The sequence below is a fragment of the Oncorhynchus kisutch genome, linkage group LG2 (genome assembly GCF_002021735.2).
Source record: "Oncorhynchus kisutch isolate 150728-3 linkage group LG2, Okis_V2, whole genome shotgun sequence".
Classification (NCBI taxonomy): domain Eukaryota; kingdom Metazoa; phylum Chordata; class Actinopteri; order Salmoniformes; family Salmonidae; genus Oncorhynchus; species Oncorhynchus kisutch.
In genome coordinates, this window is record NC_034175.2 from 26,710,549 (window position 1) to 26,737,239 (window position 26,691).

A 26,691-nucleotide genomic window follows, 5' to 3' on the forward strand; every position below is an offset into this window, starting at 1 on the left:
CTCCACCAGCCCTACGCACGCCCACAACGGTCTCTTGGCGTCCGCCATCCAGGAGACGCCAGGGCAGTGCCCAGCGCCACTGGTCTGCCCTTCCTCACCTGACCAAGCTCCGCTGGGCATGCTCCACTCCCAGGGCAGCAGCCCGCATCACCTTGGTAGCCCCGGTCCCCATGGCTACCACCCGCTCTACCCCAACAGCAGCCCCTCCACCTCCCCTGGGTCCCTCCCCTCCACTCCAGGGGGGGCAGCAGAGAGCCCGTTCGCCCAGGCACCACCTTACAGCCCCACCCAGGGACAGAGCCAGACCCAGGCAAGGATAAGTCCTCCCAGCCTGCTGCCGGTAGATGCCAGCCCCCCCCTCCCTAGCCGTCACCGTCAAGCGGGAACCCCAGGATCTGGACCAGATGTACCTGGACGATGGTGAGTCACAAGAACAAGGTGTATCTACCTAAACCTGTCAATCAATGCTCTCTATCGGCTAGTGACATCACATCATCATCGTCATTATCACATTGGTGTTGTTTTTCCTCACGAAAACACAGGGTCATAAAAAAACACGATTCTCGTTCTCTCTAGAACGTTCCATTTACAGTGCACACTACGTTAACTTTACACCTTTGCTTATCTTACACCCCCACACCCACCCACACCCTTTCCCCCGCATCTCCCTCTTTCCTGGCGAATTGCAGCGCTATCAACCATGGGTTGACGTCAGATTTGTTAATTTTAGACATTCCAGATTCATTTTGTTTTCGCAACTACCGTGTATGTTGTCCGAGTTAGTAGCGCCGTTATTTGAACAGTCAATTGGGCCTTGATGGGATTTCGAAACAACCTGTCAAAACATCAGAAGCAGCTAGGTCAGGCAGGGAGCAAGAGAACAAAAACAGTGGCGCGCGCGTGCCGGCCCCCGACTGTTGACACAAGGACTAATGAAGGAAGCAAAACAATGGGTAGGGGTTTCCTGAGCTGCAACGCTTCTCCCCCCCCTCGCTGCGAGGGATGTTTTCCCATGTTTTCCCTGCGGAGGGTGTAGTGTTGGAGATGACGTCATCGAGGGAGGCTCGGGAGGCTGGGGGGTCACCAGAGCTCCACTGGATGCCAGGGGAATGGAGGAACGCAGCGTTTGTATGTAGACTAACTCTCCATGTGCCCCCCCCCCCTCCTCATAATCGTTCCTCCCTCTGGTCACTCCCAGCCTGTTATCGCCCTGTCGGGGTTGCTCATCACATTGTTGTTACGCTCTGATTGTGCGGTGCACGGCATCCGTGGCGGTATGCCAGAATAGAGAAAGTCCCCCTGCATCCAAACAGTCCCCACAAGGCGAGTCCCCAACTCGGGAACATCACTCTTCCTGTGCACCTTTTGTAATCACTCTTCCTGTGCACCTACTGTAAACAAGATCGAATCCCCGAACTGACAAGGTAAAAATCTGTCGTTCTTCCCCCGAACAAGGCAGTTAATCCAATGTTCCTAGGCCGTCATTGAAAATAAGAATTTGTTCTTAACTGACTTGCCTAGTTAAATAAAGGTCAAATATAACAAATAGCTGTGTGTGTGTGTGTGTGTGTGTGTGTGTGTGTGTGTGTGTGTGTGTGTGTGTGTGTGTGTGTGTGTGTGTGTGTGTGTGTGTTCCAGAGCACAGGGGTGATGGGGATCAAGGGGTTTAGTAGCAGTGTTGAAATGTGGTTGTCAGCAAATCTGTTAGTCCTCACCTCGTAAACAGACAATAGCGAGAACTGAGGACGTCTGCCTCCATAAAACAAGCACAACACACAAATAGGCCATTCTACAAGTCTTTGTCACTTCAAACTAGCATTTATCTTCTGACTCCGCACCAGCTCCTGACATATTTCCCCTTACAGTACGTTGAAACAAGAGGACACTGGAGCTAAATTACGATTAGCATTGTCATGTACATGTCTAATTCCTTTTCAAACTTCTCAGCAGTTATGGCAGGCAAAGGAGCCAGAGTATGAGAATTAATCGAATGAGAGTGAAACTCAAGCTTTATTTTGCGCTAGGTAAAAGGTTGTTAGGGGGTCATTTTACGCCATAATTTGTACTGTATGGAAATATTCAACATTTGCCCTCTGCTAAAGTTATAACCCTTAAGTAGTAACCATGTCTTCATGCTCCACCACCCCATCCACTGTCACTTTAGCGGTGCCCATATCTGTGGACCCAGTGGCCAAGTGTTATTGGGCCTGTGATTACAGATGCATTAGAGACTCGCAGGAATGCGTATTGATTGGCAGTGGCCTACCAAGGCGTCCCTGGTAAAACCTTGGCGTGCTGCAATCTCGCCTCATCTAATGTCTTGAATGAGCATCTGTGGTGGGCTAACTGTGCTCCTGGAGTACCGGTAAGTGTGCGGTGGTAACAGCATACTCCAAAGGCCTCTGCACGCTGTACCGGTCAGGTCCACCGGCCCCATTCCGGACCATTCCAGACCCCTCAAATGAGCCTGGGATAAAAAATAAATTAGAGAAGTCGGCGAGAGGCGTGCTCCCTTTCCATAGTCATTACCGTCCGTTAATTATCGTATGTTAGCGAGTTGCTCCATTAGAGGGGCGACGGCAGGGGATGACCTCACCAGGCGGTTGGGCGGGCGGTGGTGATTTAGCGTTAGCCGCGTAGCATAGTGTCCCCACCCTGACCTGTTTGGAGCCAGTGATTTGAGCTCTGCAGCGGGACGACACTTGAGCTTCCCCAGAGTGGAGCACCTCCCACGCCCAGGCCTCGGCCAGAGGAAATGTCTCTCACTGGCCTTCGGCTCGCACGAACTAACCCAGCCTCCCGAGAAATCACTCAACCTATCAACAGGCTAAGCTACTGTACAACAAGGAGCTCTGTTGTCAGTGTGGGGTAGATATGTAGGCGATCTAGAGGGGGAGGGGATTACAAGTTGAACATAAGCCCCTCTAACTTCCCTTCAACCCCCTAACCCCCTCCCAGCTAGCACCACTTTATCCACTACTTCTGTGATGGAGCATTGGAGCCCCGAGGCTAGCTAACTGAAGGACATTATGCACCGTCTGTCTGTAAAAGGGTGCCCCAAGGCTTTTTGGGTAATGTCCAGGAGCTGCAATTGTATTTAAGTTGATGAATGATCAGTTGGCTTGTGCTGGGGATGTATTTAGGACTGCTGGCCTACTGCTGCCATTGGTTCGCTGCAGCAGGGTCTGGCTCACGATAGCCTGGAGAGTTGAGTGAGCGAATTAACCTCGACCAATGTCCATAGATTGATGCTTAAGGGGGATGGACGCAAAATTCATTCTGGGGAATGCATGTTAAAGTGAATTTTCAAAAGCTAGCCCTAGAGGTATTGCATTGTTTTAAGCCCACTGTCATATGCCAAACCCATTATATACATATTTAATGTGCGGTTTACATTTAAACAGAAGTTTCTCAAGTAAAAAAAAAGACCTTTCACGTTGACTCACACCCCTCGCTCTCTCTAACCCGGGGCGGGTTTACAATGTCATGCAAACGGCATCAATGAAAACAATCGATGGCAGTCTATTTACGCGTCCCTTTTTAGCCTGGCTAATTAACCCAGAAAACAAGGGGGCTGTGATGACGCCCCGTTTTGTCACACTTTCTAGCCGAGCTGCAGTTGCAGTGACGTCGTTACCCCCTCCCGTCACGCGCACACACATATCGGCTCTGATCCGAGACTCGGCTGCTGTTTACACAGCCGAAGGCTTTGAGCCACATTTACACACCCCCAGTCCTCGAACCAGGGTGCTCATGAAGGCCTCTTTGTGTTTGTGTTTGTGTTTGTCTGTGTCTGTGTGTGTGTGTGTGTGTGTGTGTGTGTATGTGTGTGTGTGTGTGTGTGTGTGTGTGTGTGTGTGTGTGTGTGTGTGTGTGTGTGTGTGTGTGTGTGTGTGTGTGTGAGTGTGCGCGTACGTGCGTGTGTGTAATGCACTCGTAGTATACCGGTCTCGGACATCTGAAGGATCCAGCGAGCTTGCCCGTGTGTCTTCTCTCATTAGCTTCTGGTGTGATGGGTGATATCATGAAGCACAGCTGAACTAGCACAAGGCTAACGCTAATCAGCCAGCCAGACTCTTGCCATCTGGTAACAGCCGAATACAGAGGGGCCTTATTCACCCACATGAGAAAAACACAACCAAATGTACACTGCTGATTTCTGACACTTGACATGTGTATTCTGATTGCCTTATATTTCAGGGTCAGCTTTCCACTCGTTGTTTCCTCCTCAACTCAAGTTTTCTACAATTGAAATGAAATACCCTTTTTTTAATCGAAACTGAGAACAGACCCGATGTTGCATGAGGGCAGACGTCAGTGGCAACAGGTTTCTAGACAGACGTCGTCTTCCTCCCTCACTCTCTCCTCTCTCTCTCTCTCTCTCTCTCTCTCTCTCTTTCTGTCTCTCTCTCTCTCTCTCTCTCTTTCTGTCTCTCTCTCTCTCTCTCTCTCTCTCTCCCTCTCTCTCTCTCTTTCTGTCTCTCTCTCTCTCTCTCTCTCTCTCTCTTTCTGTCTCTCTGTCTCTCTCTGTCTCTCTCTCTCTCTCTCCCTCTCTCTTTCCCTTTATCCATTCCCCAACAACAATACAGAATTCTAACATTTCTGAGGATCCCCGTCCGCCACCGTTCCCCTCCAACGGCAACTCAAGCTTTTCTCATGGAAACTTTTACACATCCTGGCAAGGTGCCCAGACCCCAGGACTCTGCAAAACCCCTAATGATGATTGAGAGTGTGTCCGCACCGCTCTGAAAAGATGCTGAGTCTCTAACATCGGAGTGTGTGTCGCGAGACTGGCGCGGAGTTGGGGGTGAGGGGGTTCATTAAAGAAGCTGCAGATGGGGTGGGGGGTGTCTAATGGGATAGAATCTCCGAGCTGCTGTTATTGAGTTGCTCCCGTGTGTGTGTGTGCGTGTCTGTGTCTGTGCGTGTGCGTGCTTGCACGTGTGTGCCTGTGTCTGCGAGCCTGCCTGTGTGTGCGAGGAGTCAAGGTAGACCATCGGACGGTCAGCCGTTAGCGGTTAGAGCCTGTGCTTTCACCACACTCGCCCTTTGACCCCCAGCTCTGCTGGGAGGGGGCGGAGCCTGGCCTAATAGAGGCTGAAGAGCAATACTCTCTGTTGGTTAAGTGCAGTGTCACAACCTCCTATCCCCATGGCGTATGCTTTGTGTTATTGACAGGTATAATAGAAGGGGGGTGGCTTGTTTATTATTTATGGCTTCAGAGAGGATGTGGACTTTTTAATATTGCTATTATGGCTATGTTTTTCATGTTAGGAATCTTGTTTTCCTGGCAGGACCTTGAACTGACGGTGGATAAAGGAGGGTGTAGGCTTTTGGGAAGTTTTATAATGGGAGGAAAAAAAGAGTACAAGGCCGTATGGATAGGTCTCTGAGAGCCATTGACCGCTTAGAAGATGATTAGAGAGACAATGAAGACCACTAGGACATCGTGTCATCTGCAGGTTTCTCCTAGTGGAATCAAAACCATGTCTTGTACCCTGCCTTTTAAACAAATATTTTTCTCATTTTACTATTGTTATCATCGACTGGCCCAATGTACTATTAGTCACGATAAATATCCTTTCTTTGCTTGCCACATTACTTACGCATATAGTAGGAAATGATACGCAAAGACTTAGAAATAGGATTAAAGGAAAGTCTTCAGAGAGATCTCTTCACTCCTTACACTTTTTAAATGTAATTATTTGAAGTTCTGTAATATAATAAATGCATGCTAGACTCGGTGAAACCCCGGAATCAGAATAGACCATGATCTCATGGTCATAGCGAGATCCCATCGCGCTTTGAGGAATAGGTTACCTTTGCACCGTGTGTGTGTGTGTGTGTGTGTGTGAAGCACCTTGGACTACCTTTTAGCACTGTGTTTGTTTCCTCTCAGTGTGCTTTTATCTCGGTCCTCTTGGCCAGGCTTGAGAAGCTCTCTGGTTGCTGTTCGGGACCAGCTGCCTTCTACACGTTTCCCCCCATATTATGACGTGGCACCGTGTTATAGGCTCTCCGATCCAAGATCATGAGGAAAGGGGAAATAGTCCCATTTAAGTGGTTACATATAACGGCGGAAGTACGATAGGCTGTCCCCATCGAGCTTTGAATTGCAGTATCCTTGTCTTAAAACTCACGAGGAAGGTGATTGGTTCGGATGAGCTGTATGAAGACTCTAACTTGAAACACGCTATATGGAAGTTAGATGATTTTTGTTGTATTCGTGAAAAAACATTCCTCCATCTCTTATCTAAGAAGACCATCCAATCCTTAGGTTTAAAGCTAACAATGTATGCTTTTGCTCATGGGTGTGGGAATATGTGTCCCGTTCTGTCCAATTAGGTCATTTCTGGGCAATGTTTATATTTAAGGGACCCCTTTTGTCTCAAAAGTTCTATATATTCTCTGGAAATGTCAACCTATTCAGTTCCATTGGGCTCTGGGTGTTTTCAAATGTGTCCCTACAGGCCCAGTAGCTTAACCGCAGTAGTCTGCTGTGCTTTCAGCCGCTCCGTCATAATATCCACAGTCACTGCGAAAGAATCCATCTACCACGTAACTGCAGCTCTATATCTAAACAAATTGGGTCTCTCCATGTCAGAGGCCTGATGTAATTAGATGCGGGACCAGATTTCTTTTTTAATGGGTTTTGTGTTTATGAAAGAATGCTCAGATGTCAGGAATGCTTCTAGACGATTTGCTACTGTGAGAGTGTCTGATTGTTGTCTAATTATTCCATGCTGTGCGCACATGGTTAGGTACAGTACGTGAACTGATTCAGGTAGAAGCCAATCTATGGCATCACAAACTCCAGTTCTTTGAAGAGTGGCCAATTGACACTGTGGCTTGCTGTGCTTTCTCCTAATTGATCTAATGAAAGTAAGGTGTGTGTGCGTGTGCCGGTGCGGGTGCGCGCGGGTGTGTGTGCGTCGGTAGGACTTTTCATTACTCTATCATTTGTACTTGCCTGGATGGGCGTGTGATGTGTGTTTATGCAGATTCTCCTGACGCAGCCGTTTAGATGGCTGGTTTCTGTGGCTTGCATTCCGAGGCTCCGAGAGTACACATCCAGAAGCCACCGGGCCACGCGAATCGCAGCGGGTCAAGCCCCAAAGAGAGGCCTGTGGCTTGGCCTGGGATGGGCCATGCATCTGGGTGAGGTGGTGGGGGTGGTGGTGGTACCCCAGCGCCCCATAGTCCCATGCATTCTCTCCACAGCATCTAAAGATGATTGATGTGCATGTGGTTTACAACACTGACAGGATGATCTATATTATTCTCCTCCGGATTTGATTGACTCCCATTTGACTCCCTTTTGGCCTGTGAGCCGTTGAGGTTATCTGTAGCCTGGCAAAGACATTATACTAGATATGATTGTAGCTTCCTCTGCTCCAGACCACTAACATATTGGCTTTTGAATGGTACATGGTAAATCTTTTCTCTCTGCTGGGATTGTCTGCTGGCACACACACAACACACAATCTACGCCCACGCGTAGATACACACACAGACAGACAAACACAGATTCCTGTGTTTAGTCCCCCTTTACAATGCGGGTCTGCCACTGCCACACTGTAAGTCCTCACTCTCACACTTCATACCGGTGGGTTTTTAGTTTTTAGTTTGTTGGGGAAGGTAAATACCTGTGGCACCGGTAAACAGAAGCAGATCTCTCATTTCAGACTCGTTTATAATAGGCGCCATCTGAAATGTATCAGCTCAGTGAAATAGTATCCTGTAGTGACGGATGTCAACAGAAGAGGGCTGTTCCAGCCAGTCAGGATAGAGAATGACGTGGGGTTTGCTGCTCTTGGCAAGCTCCCCATCTCCACTGTGTTTGGCTGAGGGGAGGGAGTGAAAAGAGGGGGCAGAGGAAGGGGGAGATCGAGAGAGGAGAGAGAGATGTAGATGGAGAGAGAGAGAGGTAGATGGAGAGAGAGATATGTAGATGGGGAAAGAGAGAGAGATGGAGATGGAGAGAGAGAGAGATGTGGGGAGAGAGAGAGAGAGATGGAGAGAGAGAGAGAGAGATGTAGATGGGGAGAGAGAGATGTAGATGGGGAGAGAGAGAGAGAGATGGGGAGAGAGAGAGAGATGTAAATAGAGAGAGAGAGAGAGAAATGGGGAGAGAGAGAGATGTAAATGGGGAGAGAGAGAGAGAGACGTGGGGAGAGAGAGAGAGATGTAGAGAGAGAGAGAGATATAAATGGGGAGAGAGAGAGAGATGTAGATGGGGAGAGAGAGAGCGATGTAGAGAGAGAGAGCTGTAGATGGCGAGAGAGAGAGAGACGTGGGGAGAGAGAGAGATGCAGAGAGAGAGAGAGAGAGAGAGAGATGTAGATGGGGAGAGAGAGAGATGTATATGGGGAGAGAGAGAGAGATGTATATGGAGAGAGAGAGAGAGAGAGAGATGCAAATGGGGAGAGAGAGGAGACGTGGGGAGAGAGAGAGAGATGTAGATGGAGAGAGAGAGGTAGATGGAGAGAGAGATATGTAGATGGGGAAAGAGAGAGAGAGATGTAGATGGAGAGAGAGAGAGACGTGGGGAGAGAGAGAGATGTAGAGAGAGAGAGAGATGTAGATGCGGGGAGAGAGAGAGAGAGAGATGGGGAGAGAGAGAGAGATGTAAATGGGGAGAGAGAGAGAGACATGGGGAGAGAGAGATGTAGAGAGAGAGAGATGTAGATGGGGAGAGAGATGTGGGGAGAGAGAGATGTAGATGGGGAGAGAGAGAGAGACGTGGGGAGAGAGAGAGAGATGTAGATAGGGAGAGAGAGAGAGAGAGATGTAGATGGGGAGAGAGAGAGAGAGATGTAGATGGGGGAGAGAGAGAGAGAGAGATGGGAAGAGAGAGAGAGATGTAAATGGGGAGAGAGAGAGAGATGTAGATGGGGAGAGAGAGAGCGATGTAGAGAGAGAGAGCTGTAGATGGCGAGAGAGAGAGAGACGTGGGGAGAGAGAGAGATGCAGAGAGAGAGAGAGAGAGAGAGATGTAGATGGGGAGAGAGAGAGATGTATATGGGGAGAGAGAGAGAGATGTATATGGAGAGAGAGAGAGAGAGAGAGAGAGAGATGCAAATGGGGGAGAGAGAGGAGACGTGGGGAGAGAGAGAGAGATGTAGATGGAGAGAGAGAGGTAGATGGAGAGAGAGATATGTAGATGGGGAAAGAGAGAGAGAGATGTAGATGGAGAGAGAGAGAGACGTGGGGAGAGAGAGAGATGTAGAGAGAGAGAGAGATGTAGATGCGGGAGAGAGAGAGAGAGAGATGGGGAGAGAGAGAGAGATGTAAAATGGGGAGAGAGAGAGAGACATGGGGAGAGAGAGATGTAGAGAGAGAGAGATGTAGATGGGGAGAGAGATGTGGGGAGAGAGAGATGTAGATGGGGAGAGAGAGAGAGATGTAGATAGGGAGAGAGAGAGAGAGAGAGATGTAGATGGGGAGAGAGAGAGAGAGATGTAGATGGGGAGAGAGAGAGAGAGAGATGGGAAGAGAGAGAGAGATGTAAATGGGGAGAGAGAGGAGACATGGGAGAGGAGAGAGAGAGATTAGATGGGGAGAGAGAGAGAGAGAGAGAGAGATGTAGAGAGAGAAAAAGAGAGAGAGATGTAGATGGGGAGAGAGAGAGATGTAGAGAGAGAAAAGAGAGAGAGAGATGTATATGGGGAGAGAGAAAAATAGAGAGAGAGGTGTAGATGGGGAGAGAGAGAGAGATGTAGAGAGAGAGAGAGATGTAGATGGGGAGAGAGAGATGTACAGTGGGGCAAAAAAACGTATTTAGTCAGCTACCAATTGGGCAAGTTCTCCCACGTAAAAAGATGAGAGAGGCCTGTAATTTTCAACTATGACAGACAAAATGAGAAAAAAAATCCAGAAAATCACATTGTAGGATTTGTAATGAATTTATTTGTAAATTATGGTGGAAAATAAGTATTTGGTCAATAACAAAAGTGTATCTCAATACTTTGTTATATACCCTTTGTTGGCAATGACAGAGGTCAAATGTTTTCTGTAAGTCCTCACAAGGTTTTCACACACTGTTGCTGGTATTTTGGCCCATTCCTCCATGCAGATATCCTCTAGAGCAGTGATGTTTTGGGGCTGTTGCTGGGCAACACGGACTTTCAACTCCCTCCAAAGATTTTCTATGGGGTTGAGATCTGGAGACTGGCTAGGCCACTCCAGGACCTTGAAATGCTACTTAAGAAGCCACTCCTTCGTTGCCCGGGCGGTGTGTTTGGGATCATTGTCATGCTGAAAGACCCAGCCACGTTTAATCTTCAATGCCCTTGCTGATGGAAGGAGGTTTTCACTCAAAATCTCACAATACATGGCCCCATTCATTCTTTCCTTTACACGGATCAGTCGTCCTGGTCCCTTTGCAGAAAAACAGCCCTAAAGCATGATGTTTCCACCCCATGCTTCACAGTAGGTATGGTGTTCTTTGGATGCAACTCAGCATTCTTTGTCCTCCAAACACGACGAGTTGAGTTTTGACCAAAAAAATGGTATTTTGGTTTCATCTGACCATATGACATTCTCCGAATCTTCTTCTGGATCATCCAAAGGCTCTCTAGCAAACTTCAGACGGGCCTGGACATGTACTGGCTTAAGGAGGGGGACACGCCTGGCACTGCAGGATTTGAGTCCCTGGCGGCGTAGTGTGTTACTGATGGTTGTCTTTGTTACTTTGGTCCCAGCTCTCTGCAGGTCATTCACTAGGTCCCCCCGTGTGGTTCTGGGAATTTTGCTCACCGTTCTTGTGATCATTTTGACCCCACGGGGTGAGATTTTGCGTGGAGCCCCAGATCGAGGGAGATTATCAGTGGTCTTGTATGTCTTCCTAATAATTGCTCCCACAGTTGATTTCTTCAAACCAAGTTGCTTACCTGTTGCAGATTCAAGTCTTCCCAGCCTGGTGCAGGTCTACAATTTTGTTTCTGGTGTCCTTTTACAGCTCTTTGGTCTTGGCCATAGTGGAGTTTGGAGTGTGACTGTTTGAGGTTGTGGACAGGTGTCTTTTATACTGATAGCAAGTTCAAACAGGTGCCATTAATACAGGTAACAAGTGGAGGACAGAGGAGCCTCTTAAAGAAGAAGTTAAATCTTGCTTGTTTGTAGGTGACCAAATACTTATTTTCCACCATCATTTGCAAATAAATTCATAAAAAATCCTACAATCTGATTTTCTGGAGGAGAAAAAAATGCATTTTGTCTGTCATAGTTGAAGTGTACCTATGATGAAAATTACAGGCCTCTCTCATCTTTTGCACAATTGGTGGCTGACTAAATACTTTTTTGCCCCACTGTATATGGGGAGAGAGAGAGAGCGAGACAGAGAGAGAGACAGAGAGAGATGTAGATGGGGAGAGAGAGAGAGAGCGAGAGATGTATATGGGGAGAGAGAGAGATATGTAGATGGAGAGAGAGACAGATGTAGAGAGAGAGAGAGAGAGAGATGTATATGGGGAGAGAGAGAGAGATGTAGATGGGAGAGAGAGAGAGAGAGAGATGTAGATGGGGGGAGAGAGAGAGATGTATATGGGGAGAGAGAGAGATGTAGATGGAGAGAGCGTGAGAGTGATGTAGATGGAGAGAGAGAGATGTGGGGAGGGAGAGAGAGAGAGAGGGGGGGAGAGAGATATGTAGATGGGGAGAGAGAGAGAGTGTAGATGGGGAGAGAGAGAGAGATGTAGAGGGGGAGAGAGAGAGATGTAGAGGGGGAGAGAGAGAGAAATGTAGAGGGGGAGAGAGAGAGATGGAGATGGAGAGAGAGAGAGACCTGCTAGAGCAGTACTGCCAGACCTGGGCCCAAGACTAAAATAATGATTTTCCAGAGAAGATCCAGATCTCAGGGAATTAGACCAAAGTTCTCAATTGGTACAACATATATAGAGTACTGTACACACTACAATTACTTAGGTTTAAAAATAAGCTCAACTGGACACCTTAATGAGGCAGTGAATGAGCTGAGAGAGAAAGCACGCAGGGCATTCTATGCCATTAAAAAACAAATTCAATTTGAAATACCTATTCAAATTTGGCTGAAACTAATTGAATATGTCATTGAACCAATTGCACTTTATGGCAGCGAGGTGTGGGGTCCACACTTCGCTGCCATAAAACAAGATTTCATCAAATGGGACAAACACCCAATTGAAACCCTGCATGCAGAGATCTGTAAGATTCTCCTACATGTCCAGAGGAAAACTACAAACAATGCATGCACGGCAGAATTAGGCCAATATCCACTAATAATAAAAACTCAAAAAATAGCAATTAAGTTCATATCATTACCAAGCCCTGCAATGCCAAGAGCTGAGCAAAGAAAAGAGTCCCCTCCGCCAGCTGGTCCTGGGGCTGAGTTCACAAACCTGTTCTACTAACACACGGAAACCTCAGGACCAGAACACCCAATCAATCAGGATAAACCAAATTACAACACAGTCAAAACAAAATTATATTGCTTATTGGGAAACACAAACACAAACACAAAGCTAAATAAATAACCTTAACAAAGTACAGGCTCAGTGAGCACAGCCTTGCCATTGAGAAAGGTAGACACAGGAAAACCTGGCTCCCTGTAGAGGAAAGGCTGTGCAACCACTGACCAACAGCAGAACCTGAGACAGAGCTGCATTTCCTGACAAAATGTAAAAAACATAAAACAATTAGAGAGTGTCATTTTCCCAAATTTGAAACCCTTATTCAAGGTTTCAAATACCTCTCTCATGAGGATAGGCTACGCGTGGGGAGGACGCAGAGAGCTGTGGGTTGGCAGCACACTACATTGCTGCCTGCCAAAAGTTGAGGGACAGTGTCTGACAGACCAATCAACCTGCACATGTCCTCTACTGTATGCTTATTGTTATTGTTGAATGTATGGTTATTTTGACACTTGGTTATTGTTGTTACTGTTGTAAATATCCCAAATAAGCTTTGGCAATATGTACATTGTTATGTCATGCCCATAAAGCGAATTGAATTGAATTGAGAGATGTGGAGAGAGAAATGTGGAGAGAGAGATAGAGAGAGAGAGGGGAGGGAGGGATGGAGGGAGGGAGGGGAGGGAGGGAGGTGGAGAGAGGGAGGGAGGGAGGTGGAGAGAGGGAGGGAGGGAGGGAGGGAGGGAGGGAGGGAGGGAGGGAGGGAGGGAGGGAGGGAGGGAGGGAGGGAGGGAGGGAGGGAGGGAGGGAGGGAGGGATGTGGAGAGAGAGAGAGATGGGGAAAGAGAGAGATGGGGAGAGAGAGAGAGAGAGAGAGATGTGGAGAGAGAGAGATGTGGAGAGAGAGATGGGGAGAGAGAGAGATGGAGACAGAGAGGAGAGAGAGACTGGGGAAGAATGAATAGTCCCCCAGGAGCTTCTGACACTGGCCTATATACTAACAGCACATCACCCCCGGTTTCAATGGTGCCGGCCGTTACACAAATCATCCTCTACACAGATGTTTCAACAGAGAGGAAAGGAGTTTTCTCGTATACACATTTATAATCGTGCAGTTATTTATCGATTTCTTCTGTATTTCTTTCTGTAATCATGTCAAGTTTTAGCATCAGGATCACAGGAGATATTTTCTACTTTCTCCTTGTGAAATGAGAATCGTAGACATAGAAAGAGACAGAGAGAGAGACAGGTAGAGAGAGACAGAGACAGAGAGAGAGACAGGTAGAGAGAGACAGAGACAGAGAGAGAGACAGGTAGAGAGAGAGACAGGTAGAGAGAGAGAGAGACAGGTAGAGAGAGAGACAGGTAGAGAGAGAGAGAGAGACAGGTAGAGAGAGAGAGAGGTAGAGAGAGAGAGAGGACGGTAGAGAGAGAGGAGACAGGTAGAGAGAGAGAGAGAGAGAGAGGAGGAGAGAGAGAGAGAGGGAGAGAGAGAGAGAGAGAGGAGAGGAGAGGAGAGAGAGAGAGAGAGACAGGTAGAGAGAGAGAGAGAGAGACAGGTAGAGAGAGAGAGAGAGAGAGCAGAGAGAGAGACAGGTAGAGAGGGAGAGAGAGAGAGAGGTAGAGAGAGAGAGAGAGAGAGAGACAGGTAGAGAGAGAGAGAGAGAGACAGGTAGAGAGAGAGAGAGAGACAGGTAGAGAGAGAGACAGAGAGAGAGAGACAGTAGAGAGAGAGAGAGAGACAGGTAGAGAGAGGAGAGAGAGAGACAGGTAGAGAGAGAGAGAGAGAGAGAGACAGGTAGAGAGACAGAGAGAGACACAGGTAGAGAGAGAGAGACAGGTAGAGAGAGAGAGAGACAGAGAGAGAGACAGGTAGAGAGAGAGAGAGACAGAGAGAGAGACAGGTTAGAGAGAGAGAGAGACAGAGAGAGAGACAGGTAGAGAGAGACAGAGAGAGAGAGACAGAGAAAGAGAGGGACAGAGAGAGAGACAGCGAGAGAGAGGGAGAGAGAGTGAGAGAGAGAGAGTAATGTACTGTACACACGCATGACTGTAACACACTGGGCACAGACCTCAGTTCAACATCTAGTTTTTATTTACATTTGGTTGAGTTGTGAACTAACCTAGAATCCAACGTAAAATCAACAATAAATGTCACCATGTCATTGGATTTAGGTTAAAAGATGGGTGAAAAAATGACTAAATAGCCTTACAGTACGTTGTTGACTTTTTGCAAATCAGTTTTCCACGTTGATTTAACGTCGTCACATTGATTTCTTGGGTTGAAATGACGTGTAAACAACATTGATTCAACCGGTTTTCACCCAGTGGGAAGTTACTTTGGATAAAAGCGTCTACTAAATGGCATACAAGTATATTTATATATATATATATATATATTATTTTTTTGAGAGAGATAGGAAGCAATAGGGCAGAAGCTGCAATGAGAAGGGCTGGGGGGGGGGGGGGGTTGCAGGCACCCTCAACACCTATTTAGATCCAGGGATATTCAGTCAGAAACACAAACAGGGCAGACTCACAAGAAGCTTGTCGACCAGAGAAAACTTAGTTGGGAAGAAGAGGCGAACAGACCATACTGAGAGTGAGAGGGGAAAATGTGAAAGTGAAGCAAGAAGCACGCAATCTCCGGTTAGATTCCCTGGCAGTTTCTCCCGGTGCCCCTCTACTTCACACGCAGACAGAACATACTTGCTCATTAACTTAGAAGTCTAAGAAATAAAAACACGGCTCAGAGTGGAGGAGTGTATATTTCTCTCTCTTTTTCTCATTTTCCCACTGAGCACCTGTAGGGCAGAGAATGACCACGCTGAGGTTGAATGAGTTTGCTTTTAAGGATCCTTCAGAAGCGGTGAGCGTTCAGTGTCTAAGAGCTAGTCTGGGGGAGTCCAGTTTAAAACTTAGAGGTGATATGAGATTGCAAAGCTGCACTCTTTAAAAGGTTTGTTTATCTTTCTTTAGATGGGTAAATTGAGATTCCCTCTGTTAGGTATTATAAATCGCTCATGTCAAACCTGCTCGCACGCTCCTCGCCTCAGATAAGGTCAGTTGTTAAATGCTCCAAGTGAGCGGAGATGTCACATATGTTTTAATTGAGTCAGCAAGATTGACTGTATTTAGGGGAAAAAAGAGCAGGACTCTCTCTCTGCTAAGACGTTCATGTGGCCGAACTCCCCGAGCGATGTCAAGCATTAAATCTACAGGTGATGAAATTGTATGGCCATAATCAGGTGAAACCGCCAGCTAGGATTTACCAGTGACGGCTCACATAGGTTTTTGTTTGTGTGTGTGCGTGCTTGCGTGCGTTCGTGTGTGTGTGTCTGTCTGTGTGTGTGTGTTAGTTTGCATGTGGGCGTATGGTTGCTGTGATGTGTGTAGGAAGAAGTTGGAACAGATATCCTGGGATCCATATAGAGGTTATATTATCTAGGATGGCTGGATGGATCAGGACCTCCAGATGTAGGAAGGTTGTCTGTCTGCGCAGGTAAATTATTAGCGGTTGGCATGAGGAGAGGACTTGCCAAGCCAACCCTTCACTTTAACCCTAGCCCAGGTAAGTAAGTCCACGAGTTGACCCTTTTACCTCTCAGTCTACCAATCAGAGCAGGTGGGAGAAGATTTCAAACCGTGCAGACTCAGAGCAGATTCCAGGTCAGTGGAATGAGAGTAAATCAGATCTGAGACTTACAGTAAATATAATTCTGGCCCTGTAGGTCAGCCGCGAGATCTCAGCGGGAGTGTTGGAGACCAGAGACGTTTCTCTGCACTGCTTGAGCCTTTTGTGGATTTAGTGTCCATCCTGAGTTTTAGTGCTGCGCTGTGATGTGCTGTGACTCCTGGAAGTTCCTCATGGCAAGGTCTTCACAGTATATCCAATATTGCGAGGCAGATTGAGACAATATCCCTGCTGGCATTGGGATGGGTGCTCCAGGAGAATGTTGTCAAGTTCAAGGGCTCCCTTTCATAATGCATGAAAGAGATGGCGAAGAACAGTAGCTCATACCTCTTCACCGGGATGGAAAGAGCAACGGTCCAGTCCAAGGCCAAGCGCCAGGCTCTCCACACACACACACACACGCACACTCAAACGACGAGGTACCTCTCTAAGCCTTATGTCTATGATAGATAGGGGCTAATAAAACGTGCACTTAAGGTAAGCCTTTTTGGATGCAGGGAATGTGGTTTTCTAGATAAAACGTGGATTCTGAAATCCCACATTACAACTGACAGGGAACAGGTGATTTAAAGAGGCAGAATACAAATGCTGATGTCATAAATCCCATTATATGCAGGTGTACGGCCAAATCCTCACTCAGATGGTTGTAATCTAGCACAGTATGATCGCTTCAATATGGCCATGCTTTTCCGCCATATTCAAGAAGTGAGATCTCTATCCATGTGCATTAGCCACTGTTGCCTCATGCCTTTCCAATTCACTATCAATCAGACCGGCCATATCCGACGGCCATCGTTATTTTAGCATGAAACTTTTAGTCAAATGAGGCATGCTGAACGTTTTTAAATCTGTCTCCTTTCATATCTCCACCATGCAGACGTGTGTTCCACTCACTTTCTCACTCGGCTACTTTTAGTCGTTGTGGGTTTAAACATAAAGAAACACATATCGCATTACTATAGCATGCAGAACCCCTGTTTAATTTTATTAACAAATATATCAGGAAATCTTGGTACCACTGCTTTACTTTGTCCTGTTAGCAGCAGAGAAACTGGGAGAGGACACAGCGAAGACAATCAAGTGACTTATTTCAGTCCATCAATGATGAGCTCACAGGAGAGCGGCCCTAACCATGTAAACACCTCCCCAGCCTCGTCCCCGGAGACGGGCCCCGCCAAACACACCCACCGCCCCCAGGGCCTTAGAGGAAGTGAGAGGAGGAGAGGAACGGGTGGTGGCGGCATCTCACAGAGGAGTAAGATAGGGAGGGGAGGCAGCAGTAGCGACACACCATAGAAGATCAAAGAGAAAGTGCCTTGCCAAAACAAGCAAATCAGTGTCGGGTTGTTTTCAGTGAAAAATCTGTTGTGTTTAGATTGGCTGTCCAATTTTGGGGTGGCTGGCTATTGTTTTTTCAGCCTGTTTCGGTCTGTGACGCGGCAGTTGCAGCCCTCTGGCTACTGCCTGGGCTGAGCACAGAGAAGGCGCTCGCTAGCTCTCTAGGGGTCCACTCGTTTAGCCTGGCAACGAGCGGGGCTTCATCTGACTTCGGAGACCAAGGAAGCAAGCTGTCTGAGACGAGGAGCACATCAGAGACTCACGTAGGAAGACACAGGTGGAGATGAGATGAGAGCAGCACTTCACTTTATCTCACGTTATCTCCCCACTCCCTGCTCTCCACCCGCTCCACATGGTATTAAGAAACAAATGGCTTTGCCATTTTTCAAAGCTGTTCTCCGTGGAGCAATACTCAGAGGTCCAGAAAGCAGTAGCAGCCATCAGAGGAAAGTATTCTTGGAGATCCAAGGACTCCCGCTCTCCCTCTATCCGCCAGCGTGGCCTCAGCCTCTGTTAACCATTAGCCCCCCCCCGTTCTCTCCTCCCCCCTTACCATTGGTCTGCACCTTGGCAGTGAAGGAAGCGGATTGGCCGAGGCCCAGGGCACACAGCGATGTCTGCGCAGCTGCCCAGCTGCTGCCGGAAGGGTTGTAAAACTCGAGCAGAGACCCTCAGAGTCGACTCCAGCTACCCCCCCGCGCCTCTCTCGGCTCTCTCTTCCACACACTTTAACTTTTTCTTTCGTCTCCTCCGGTCAGTTGTGAGACTGAGTGCTTCCACATGGGGAAAGGCAGGCTTCACACATCCGCAGAGTTGTGGGGATGATATATCCACATCTGCACATATAATCACATCATTACACCCACAGGGCTTCCCAGGATTATCAGTCTCTGTTGTCTACCTGCTAGTCTGAGACGAATTAGCTTAGTGTCATTTCTCTGTGTCCAACTGCGTTTATCTATAGGAGTGCACGTGTCTGTCTGTCTGTGTGTGTCTGCGTGCATGCATAGGCTCTGTGTGTATGTGTACCCCGTGCGTGCGTGCGTATGTGTGTGCCTGTCTGCATGCTCCACCCTTACACCCCCCCCCCCCCCTTCACAAAACTGGTTCTGACAGATCAGAAGAGGAGTGAGTGACGTGCATCCAGCCTCTCCCTCTAGCTGTTGCAGACATGCGTGGGAGGCTGCAAATTGTCAATGAAGCGTTTCTGCTGAAACCCGAGAGCAGATTTGATATTTGTGGGGAAACAAAAGTAATATGTAGCAGGAAATTCAATTGTCTCTCTTTAGCAGCCTCAAACTCCAGTTCAGCTTCCTCACCAAATCAATTTCACGTACACGTTCAGTTCAAACGATGTTTATTATTTATTTGAGTGGATATCCTAGTTTTGTTTCATTATGTTATTGCTCCTAAATCATATGAATTTTCATGGCATTGTTTGCATGTGTGTGTCTGCCTGCGTGCTCCTCTGTGCGTGCCTGTTTGCGTCTTTCTGCATCTCTGCTTGCCTGTGTGCGTGCATTCAGGGACGCTGTCTTGTGGGCCTGCATGTGAGTGTGTGTCCATGTTTATATTCAGCATGTTTATATGAATGACCATTATGATTCAGAGCAGCTTCTTCATATGCAGTAGGGAGCCAGAACACAATAGGTGGAAGCTGTGCTTGTCTTTCTCACAAGGCACGATGGGTCAGGAGAGGGCCCGGGGAAGTGTAAGCATATGAAGAGTACCCCTACGTACGGCACCAAGGCCTCTAACCCTAACACAACTGGAGTTGATTTAGTTTATCCACCCTGTGAAAGTGTTTCAGGAAGTGAGCTATGCCTTTCTTCATGAGCAGCCAGAGAGAATAGAAACTCCCAAGCAGGATGCCTCTCTTACAGCGCTTACAACTCAGAGTTCAAAGGGTATGTTTAGAAAGTTGAACAGGAAGAAGGTGAAGTGAAGTCAGCGCTGCTGCCAGGTCCTTGCCAGTCGTTGATTGGGTAAAGGGGGAATCGGGTTACGCTTGCAGGGACCACCGAGTGTTTTTGCGGCCCGGGAGGCTCTCCTCTCCGTCTCCTCTAACCACATGGCTATCCTCTGTTCTCAGAGGAAGCCTGGATGTTATCGAACCCCGACGCCAACGCTATCCGCTAACCTCGGCTAACTCAATCCCCCGCGCGGGTCAGGTTCGGCTGGGGGAGCTCGGGTGGCGCGTTCTCCTCGCCCAAATGAAGTCTTAATGCTTCTGCCTGAATAACTCAATCAAAACAGGGCCAAATTGCTCCACTGCTGCTCTGATGGACTTTGCTGTTGGTCTCGGATCAGTCTTTATCAGAATTGAACGTTGACAAGCTCTTTAACCTTTTGGGTGCCTACTGCCTTGGCGTCCATTTCAGGCACGTTACAGTAGCTTAACCTAACAGCAGCCTGTAATCCAAACCTCACGGTTCACTTGGTTCTGTGTTCTAATTTCATGAACAACTGACAAACATGGTTTATTCAAAGCTTGAAATTTAATTACATGGCATTGCAGTCCCTCTGCTGTGCACTTTGGGCCCTTTCAGAGGTGCCTGGTAGCTCCTCCCCGAGATGAGGGAAGTCTTTTTAATGACTGTTTATGCCGACAGAGAGAGTACCTTGGAGAGCTCTCTCTATACACTTGTTCAGGAGGGCCACGCCCCGGAGGGAAAGCTGCTTCTTCCCTGATGTATTGTAGCAGAGAGATTAGAGAGCCCAACCCAAGCCAATCCCAGAGATACATCCATCTGTTGTCCGTCCGTCCTTAGAAACATGGTTCGACGTGTACTCCCCACCGCACAAACACATAGGAGGTACTGCGGCAGGATAATTATTGAGATGGGTAGGAGCAATGGCTGCTTCATTGACACACTATATTTCCATACTACCTCCTCTCCTTCTCCAAACACTGAGTACATTTACAATGCACAGTAATAATTTGATTCTAAAATCGATTATGGCAGTAGGGTGATTATGGTAATAGTCGTGTAAACACTTTGCTTATAAGCGGCGTAAGGTCAACATCGAAGTAAGCATAAACCGATTATAAAACACCTGGTCTTCTGAGTAATCTTTAGAAATCATCGGCACATGGAAACAGCTTCATCGGCGTTCCAACCCGTGTATTTGATCTGCAGGTGCCAGCATCAGTAGCTCAAGCCTCCCTTTTACGCGTTGAGTTTGGAGAAACCGAAAGTACATTTTCTACATACAAACTTTATATGTCCGAACAGGGTTATTAGGGAAATCGTTGTTCTTGCAAAATGTGTAAACGTTTTTAAAAAACTATTATATTCCCCTGACCATGCAAAATCATCATATTATTGTGTGCATGTTACCGTACTGATTGTAGGAGAAAATCAAATGATCCTCCCCTCTTAAGGAGGCGAGGAGAGAGGAGGTGAGAAACCAAGGATCCCAAATTGAGATTCACCCCCTGTCACTCTCACACCTTCCAAAAGGAGCTGTTAAACAGGCTGACAGCTATGGCTGTGGGTTGGATGTGATTAGAGGCACTTGAGCTAATAAAGTATGATGCTATTATTTATCTGGCGCGGATTGTGTTGTTTTGCATGAGTGGAATATGTTCCGTTGAATTTTCCACTGTTTCTGTCGATTCAACAAAGGACTTCTCCCACTTATAGCTTTCCCATGCATCAGAAACAGGAACCTAAAAAGTTTCCGATGCTGTGTAGAAGCTGGTCAAACAGGTTGGATTTACATGACAATACTAGAGTGTTCTCATCAAAGTTTGATCCAAGGAGAGTCACACATTAACGTCTGTAGTGGTTGCAATAATATTGCGATAATATTATCGTAACCTAAATTAATAGGACTTTATATAATATAACTACATTTGATACTGACTGCCTATCTAACGAAGATTCACATTATCATGTGCATGAAGTGTGATCGTTGGTCTTGTTTTGTCAGTTGGGCATATTTGGTAGGGTCTTACTCCGTCTATGAGGAGACATTGCAGACTTGCACTAACTCACAAGGTTGTGCGATAACTTGAACTGCCTTGATTTATAGCAACATTTTACTGGGTTTTTATGCTTGTCTCCTTCATATGGGAGAGAGTGAGGTGGATGGGGGGAGTGAAGTGAGTGAAGCACTCTCATCTGGGTTAGTGTTGCGTCACGGAAGACGAATGCAGTGAGAGGACCAAGGCCGACCTCTGACCCCTTTTCCCTTCTTTCTTCACCTCAGAAGAATGTGTTTCTCCTTAAGGACTAGGCAGGGTGGGCTAGGGTACAGTACTTTGTCATGTTCATCAGGTACCAAATGGAAGAAAACTGCCTGAAATAGGGAGGGACTACCTTTACTCGTCCAATGAGAAACGTAGATTTTTTGTTTGAAACTATTTCCATTAACATGATTCAGGACTTTAAGCCTTAACCTTGATACTAGCCTACAACTTAGTACAGTCCCTACCTAGTAACACGTGCACATAATTTGAGACAGACTTCATAAATTAATAATGCAATGAAGTTTTACATTACATCTTATGGGGATCTCTAAGCACAGTAAAACACCAAACACGAATACAAACTAATTTGTCCCTGGTCAGTCAATTGTTTTGAGGCCTACCTAAGAATGATTATTTTCTCTTTGAGACACAGATAACTGACGGCATTAGCTAGTTATAAATAACTGTTTGTGATAGTTGTGTGGTGTAACAGTTAGCCACATCCTGTTTCGGTCGCTTGCTGAACGTCAACAGGGCTCAGATAGGAGGCCGTCAGTCAAAGGTAGTCCCCTGTACAAATGAGATTTTCTTTTAATCATCATGGAAAATCCTGCGCTTCGAAAATGGAAAATATTAGTTGATAAAGAATAGAAAAACAACACTGTGGTTAATGCGTGGGTGTTGAGATGGCAGTGTTTTTACCCTGACTGACAAGAAGAGAGGAAGCTACTGCTTTTCTCTCAGAGAAAAGGTACATTTGTGGCATACTCTGCTGAGGTGTTGGATTTTCCCTCCCTCGACAACACTTCTCAACACTTCCCTGCCCCAAGCTATTTTCTCACACAACGATGGAATTGAAGACTGGCATTAAAGTTTGATCATTTAATTGTAATATGCTTGTTTGCCGTTTTTTTTTTGTCCCACGGAGGCGTAACTAAAAATAACCTCAACGTGTAAAAGCCTGTTTAGCCCGGAGCGGAATCACAGGTAAAAACAGCCGGCTTAGGTTGACTTTTTCCAGTAGGAGTTCCTCATGAAAGGGAGGTGAGCCCCAACTCTGTGTGTGTGTGTGCATGTGCGCATGCGTGCATACGTCCGAGCATTCTATTCAGAATTATTCTTTATTTTTTTTACCTGTACCGAGCTGTTTAAGTCAATCATAATTCACACACTGAACTCGTTTATCACAACTCATATCCATAAACATTCATATTCATAGAAACACCGGGATAATACCGTATTTAATCATGTACACACTTCTACTGCCACAATAAATGAAAGGGTGCCCTCATTAGATAAGCCCCCGCCCCCTCCTCTCTCCCTGTGTGTAGGGTGGGGATGTCTGTGTCTGTGTGTTGGGGGGGGGGGGGGGGGGTTGCGATATCTGTGTGGGTAGACTGTCTCCACTGTATGCCTGTTTGTCCAGTGGGCTAGGAGCTGATAAAGTAGGCCCAGTCTGCCCAGGTCTGTGAGTGCAGAGTGGATATGAGGAGGTGGTTGACTTCCTTTCCCACCTCCAGTGATGTGGATAGTGACCTCACTGAGTTCCAGACTGAGTGGCCCTCCTCTCTCTCTCTCTCTCTCTCTCTCTCTCTCTGCTTTACATTGGGGTGCCCTGAGGAGCCTCTTGTTTGCTACCAGTCCTAGGGCCCTGGTCAGTCACTTCCCCCCAATGTGCCAAAACACACAGCAGATAAAGAGAGGGGACTGCTCTCTGTCTGCCCAACTGTGGGAAACACGCGGGCACAGGATCTAGAACGGGAAAGACAAAAAAGAGAATAAGGGTGTGTGTGAGTGTGTAATTGTATCTAAATCCCAGAGTGGTGATTCACTGAAAACTCTTAAGAAAAGTATATTTATTGCTGTGTCAAAAGAGATTTAGAATGAGTTATATCTTTTTCACCTTGCAGTTGTGCTGCTGTTGAGAAAGTGGAGATATTACTCTTACATGAACCCGCAAAAATCACAGTGACAAACTTTTAACCACCAAATATCATGTGGTACAGCGACAGATAATGGTGATGATGATGTTGATGAAGATGATGAAGATGAATATTGTGACGATGATGATATAATGAAAGGTATGTTTTGGATGGGTTTTCGAGTAACAATATCTCTCCTTTTATCTCCACAGTCAATGAGATCATCCGAAACGACCTGTCCAGCATCTCAGTGCATCTCAGTACATAAACTCTCTGCAGATACAAAAAGGGACAGAGGCAAAAGGACCCCAAACCAAAGCTCCTATATCCACATGAGGAACCCCTTAACAGAGAGCTTTCACATTACCACTTCCTCATTGCTACATTTTCCCAGATGCCTGATTCGCTTGCCCCTCGTGACGCTGCAGAACGATTGGCCGACTGGTGGTCATTAACAGGAAACTGCAAAGCTGCATATGAACGAATGTTATAATATAATGTGAGATGGCCTTAGATATAATGGGAGGGACTGTGACAATTACTACACTTGCCTTAAATGACAACTCTTGCTCTTCCATGGACCAAACAGCTCAGTAAGACTGAATACTCGTTTCTTTACTGATTGCCTCTTCTTTATGTGTGTTGGACTCTAATATACGGACAAGCCAATGGGTGTATCATATGTTGGTCAGAGCGTCCTGGCAAACCACAGCAACCCAAGCGGTGCCTTACAACATCACTCACTGACTAGAATGCAATGTCACTTCGATCACGTCAATCATTCGTTTACAGGGACACAAAAAATGGCTGAAAAATATGTAGGGACGTGTGTATAGGTTAGATTTGTGTATCCGTTTTTTTTTATTATGTCCTTGTCCATTTATACTGAATGTTGTGTATGATATTCTTTGTATAAACATGTATTTGAAATGTACTTATGCCTTAGCTCGTCGTTGTTTTTTTTTCAATGCCTTCCTCTTTCTGATGATCCAATGTGTACCACCTCGTTGCTAGTATCTGTCTTGACACCTCGTGCCTCTTCTTTCCTTCTGCTCTGGCCTCCCTCTTCCCTTCTTTCTAAAATATGCACAAATGCTTAGACAATCAGGAAAGAGCCTACTGTTACACTTTGTAGGAGAACGACTGGGGTTTTGCATGTACATACCATATGATGATAAGGACTATCTAAGACAAAATATGTCCCTTTCCTGTATAATAAAGCTAGAGAAGGATGGAGGTTTCTTCTTTGCTATTAGAGACAGTGGCTCAGTAGGCTTCAATCAGGATGTAATGCACTTTGCCATAGTAGCAGTAACGGGTTTCCCTTCCGTCAATGACCAAATGTTATAGGATCTAGATTCCTATACTTAGTGTGATAGGACAGACATCCCTTACTGAGCCACGGGGTCTCTTCTTATAAAGGTTGACAGGTCTGCAATCTTTTTCTACGTCGTCCGAGTACAATGTCTTTCTTCAGCATGCAGAGAATACTAATGATATATGTGATTTCGCTTTACGGCGCCGTTAAATAGCGTCATGAATAAATGTGGACTGTAGGATAGCATGGCTCTTATGTAACAGATTGATGTATCGTGCCTTATTCTCCATTGTCTCTCGGCTACAACATGATTGTAACTCTTAATCATTTTCTATCCAGGCACAAAGGTGAAACATATTTCCTCTTTAATATGAAATATTTATGGAAATTCAAATGGTGTTTTATGTACACTCAATGTGTTCTATAAAAAAAAAAAGAATTAATAAATGACATAATGTTGACCATACTGACATGTGCATTGCTGTTATTACGATTTTAGTTCGATTTTTATGTTGAGTATTTTACACACACACACACACACACACACACATGCAGTGATACTCTAGCTGTTTTATATTGCAGTCTTTACCAGATGGCATTGTCCCTGAATTTATGTGTGTGCTATAAAAAATCCTTTCCCTTTTGGCACAAATCATTACCAGAAACGATATATGGTGTTTTATCCCTCCGACTGTCTGGAATGACATAACATTTTTACATATCTAATTCACCCTCAACGTTGAAACAATATTTTCCATACAGCGACACAGAATCAATAACTTACCAAATGCATCTTTCTAAGCACATTGAACTCGTTCCCTCCCTTATCCGCCCATGCTCCATATGGCTATGCTTTAGCTTCAGACTTTCTCTATAACTCAACAGCTTTGTGTTATACTATTTTTGACCAATGTAAACCTTGGATGGTTCCAACCTGTCCCCATGTGCCTAATAAAGCTTGACATGGACACAGCAGGACCTTGACGTGTATGGGCTATATTCAATTATCTTACCATGGCTTTATGCAGACATTTAAACTCTGGTGATTTATTTATCTCTCTCTCTCTCTCTCTTTTTTCAAGGTCTCTTACAAGGCACAATACAGTAGTATAGATGTATGGCCTATGTATTAACAAAATGGTGAAATACAATTCAAATATATGGACAATAGTTTTGAATTTTTACGTAGGCCGTTCTTTTTTTGAAGGGGGGTGCAAAAAGGTAGTTACATAAATATGAACTGCGAATGGCAGGCGTTGTTCGACATCATTCTTCTTCTTATGCAACTCAAGCCTTTGATCCAAGATTCAAGCCTTTACCTTAATTAACGACTGACTTGACGAGCCTGGCGAGCTGCTGTACTCCATCAAACATGCAACTTCCTTCAGGTGTGTGTCTTTGCCAGGACGTGTATAGCCTCCGCTACGGTGTTGCGTGTGTGGAGTGGGTGGTTATGGGAGTGGCATGGTGTTTCTCGCCAATGGAGCTGTACCACGCTCCTGTGTACCACCTGCCAGTCCTCCAGACTTTTTCCATCCAGCAGCAAAGTTTGGAATGGCCCATCGTCATAGTGACAGAAGTCAGGCGGGCAGGTCTGGGCGGTGCTCCCCTGTACACCCACGGCAGTCCCAAAATAGCCCCTCTATTTACAGATGCAGTCACGCCTCTTTTTCCTGGCGCCCGCTCTCACCTAGATCTTCCTCTGCCGGAGACAGCTACCCTTTGACACAGTTGAGTAATCATTGAAATCGCTATCATTTTATTAGAGGAACCATTTAGTTGATTTAGAAGAAGAATCGAACTGACAAACTAATAGCAATGGCCCTATCGAGGCA

The 26,691-nt window shown here is 46.3% G+C and overlaps 1 protein-coding gene across 2 annotated transcripts in view; it reads left to right on the forward strand.

Moving 5' to 3' along the window:
- Window positions 1–25,339, forward strand: part of LOC109864481 (nuclear factor of activated T-cells, cytoplasmic 1-like) — a 119,104-nt gene extending 93,765 nt beyond the window's left edge. For both annotated transcript variants that reach the window (XM_031792112.1, XM_031792122.1), the window contains exons 9-10: window positions 1–420; window positions 23,751–25,339. The exon at window positions 1–420 is cut by the window's left edge and continues 241 nt beyond it. In XM_031792112.1, the coding sequence (XP_031647972.1) occupies window positions 1–420; window positions 23,751–23,757 (427 nt within the window). In that variant the 3' untranslated portion in view covers window positions 23,758–25,339. The remainder of the gene's footprint in view (window positions 421–23,750) is intronic.
- Window positions 25,340–26,691: the final 1,352 nt, after the last annotated feature.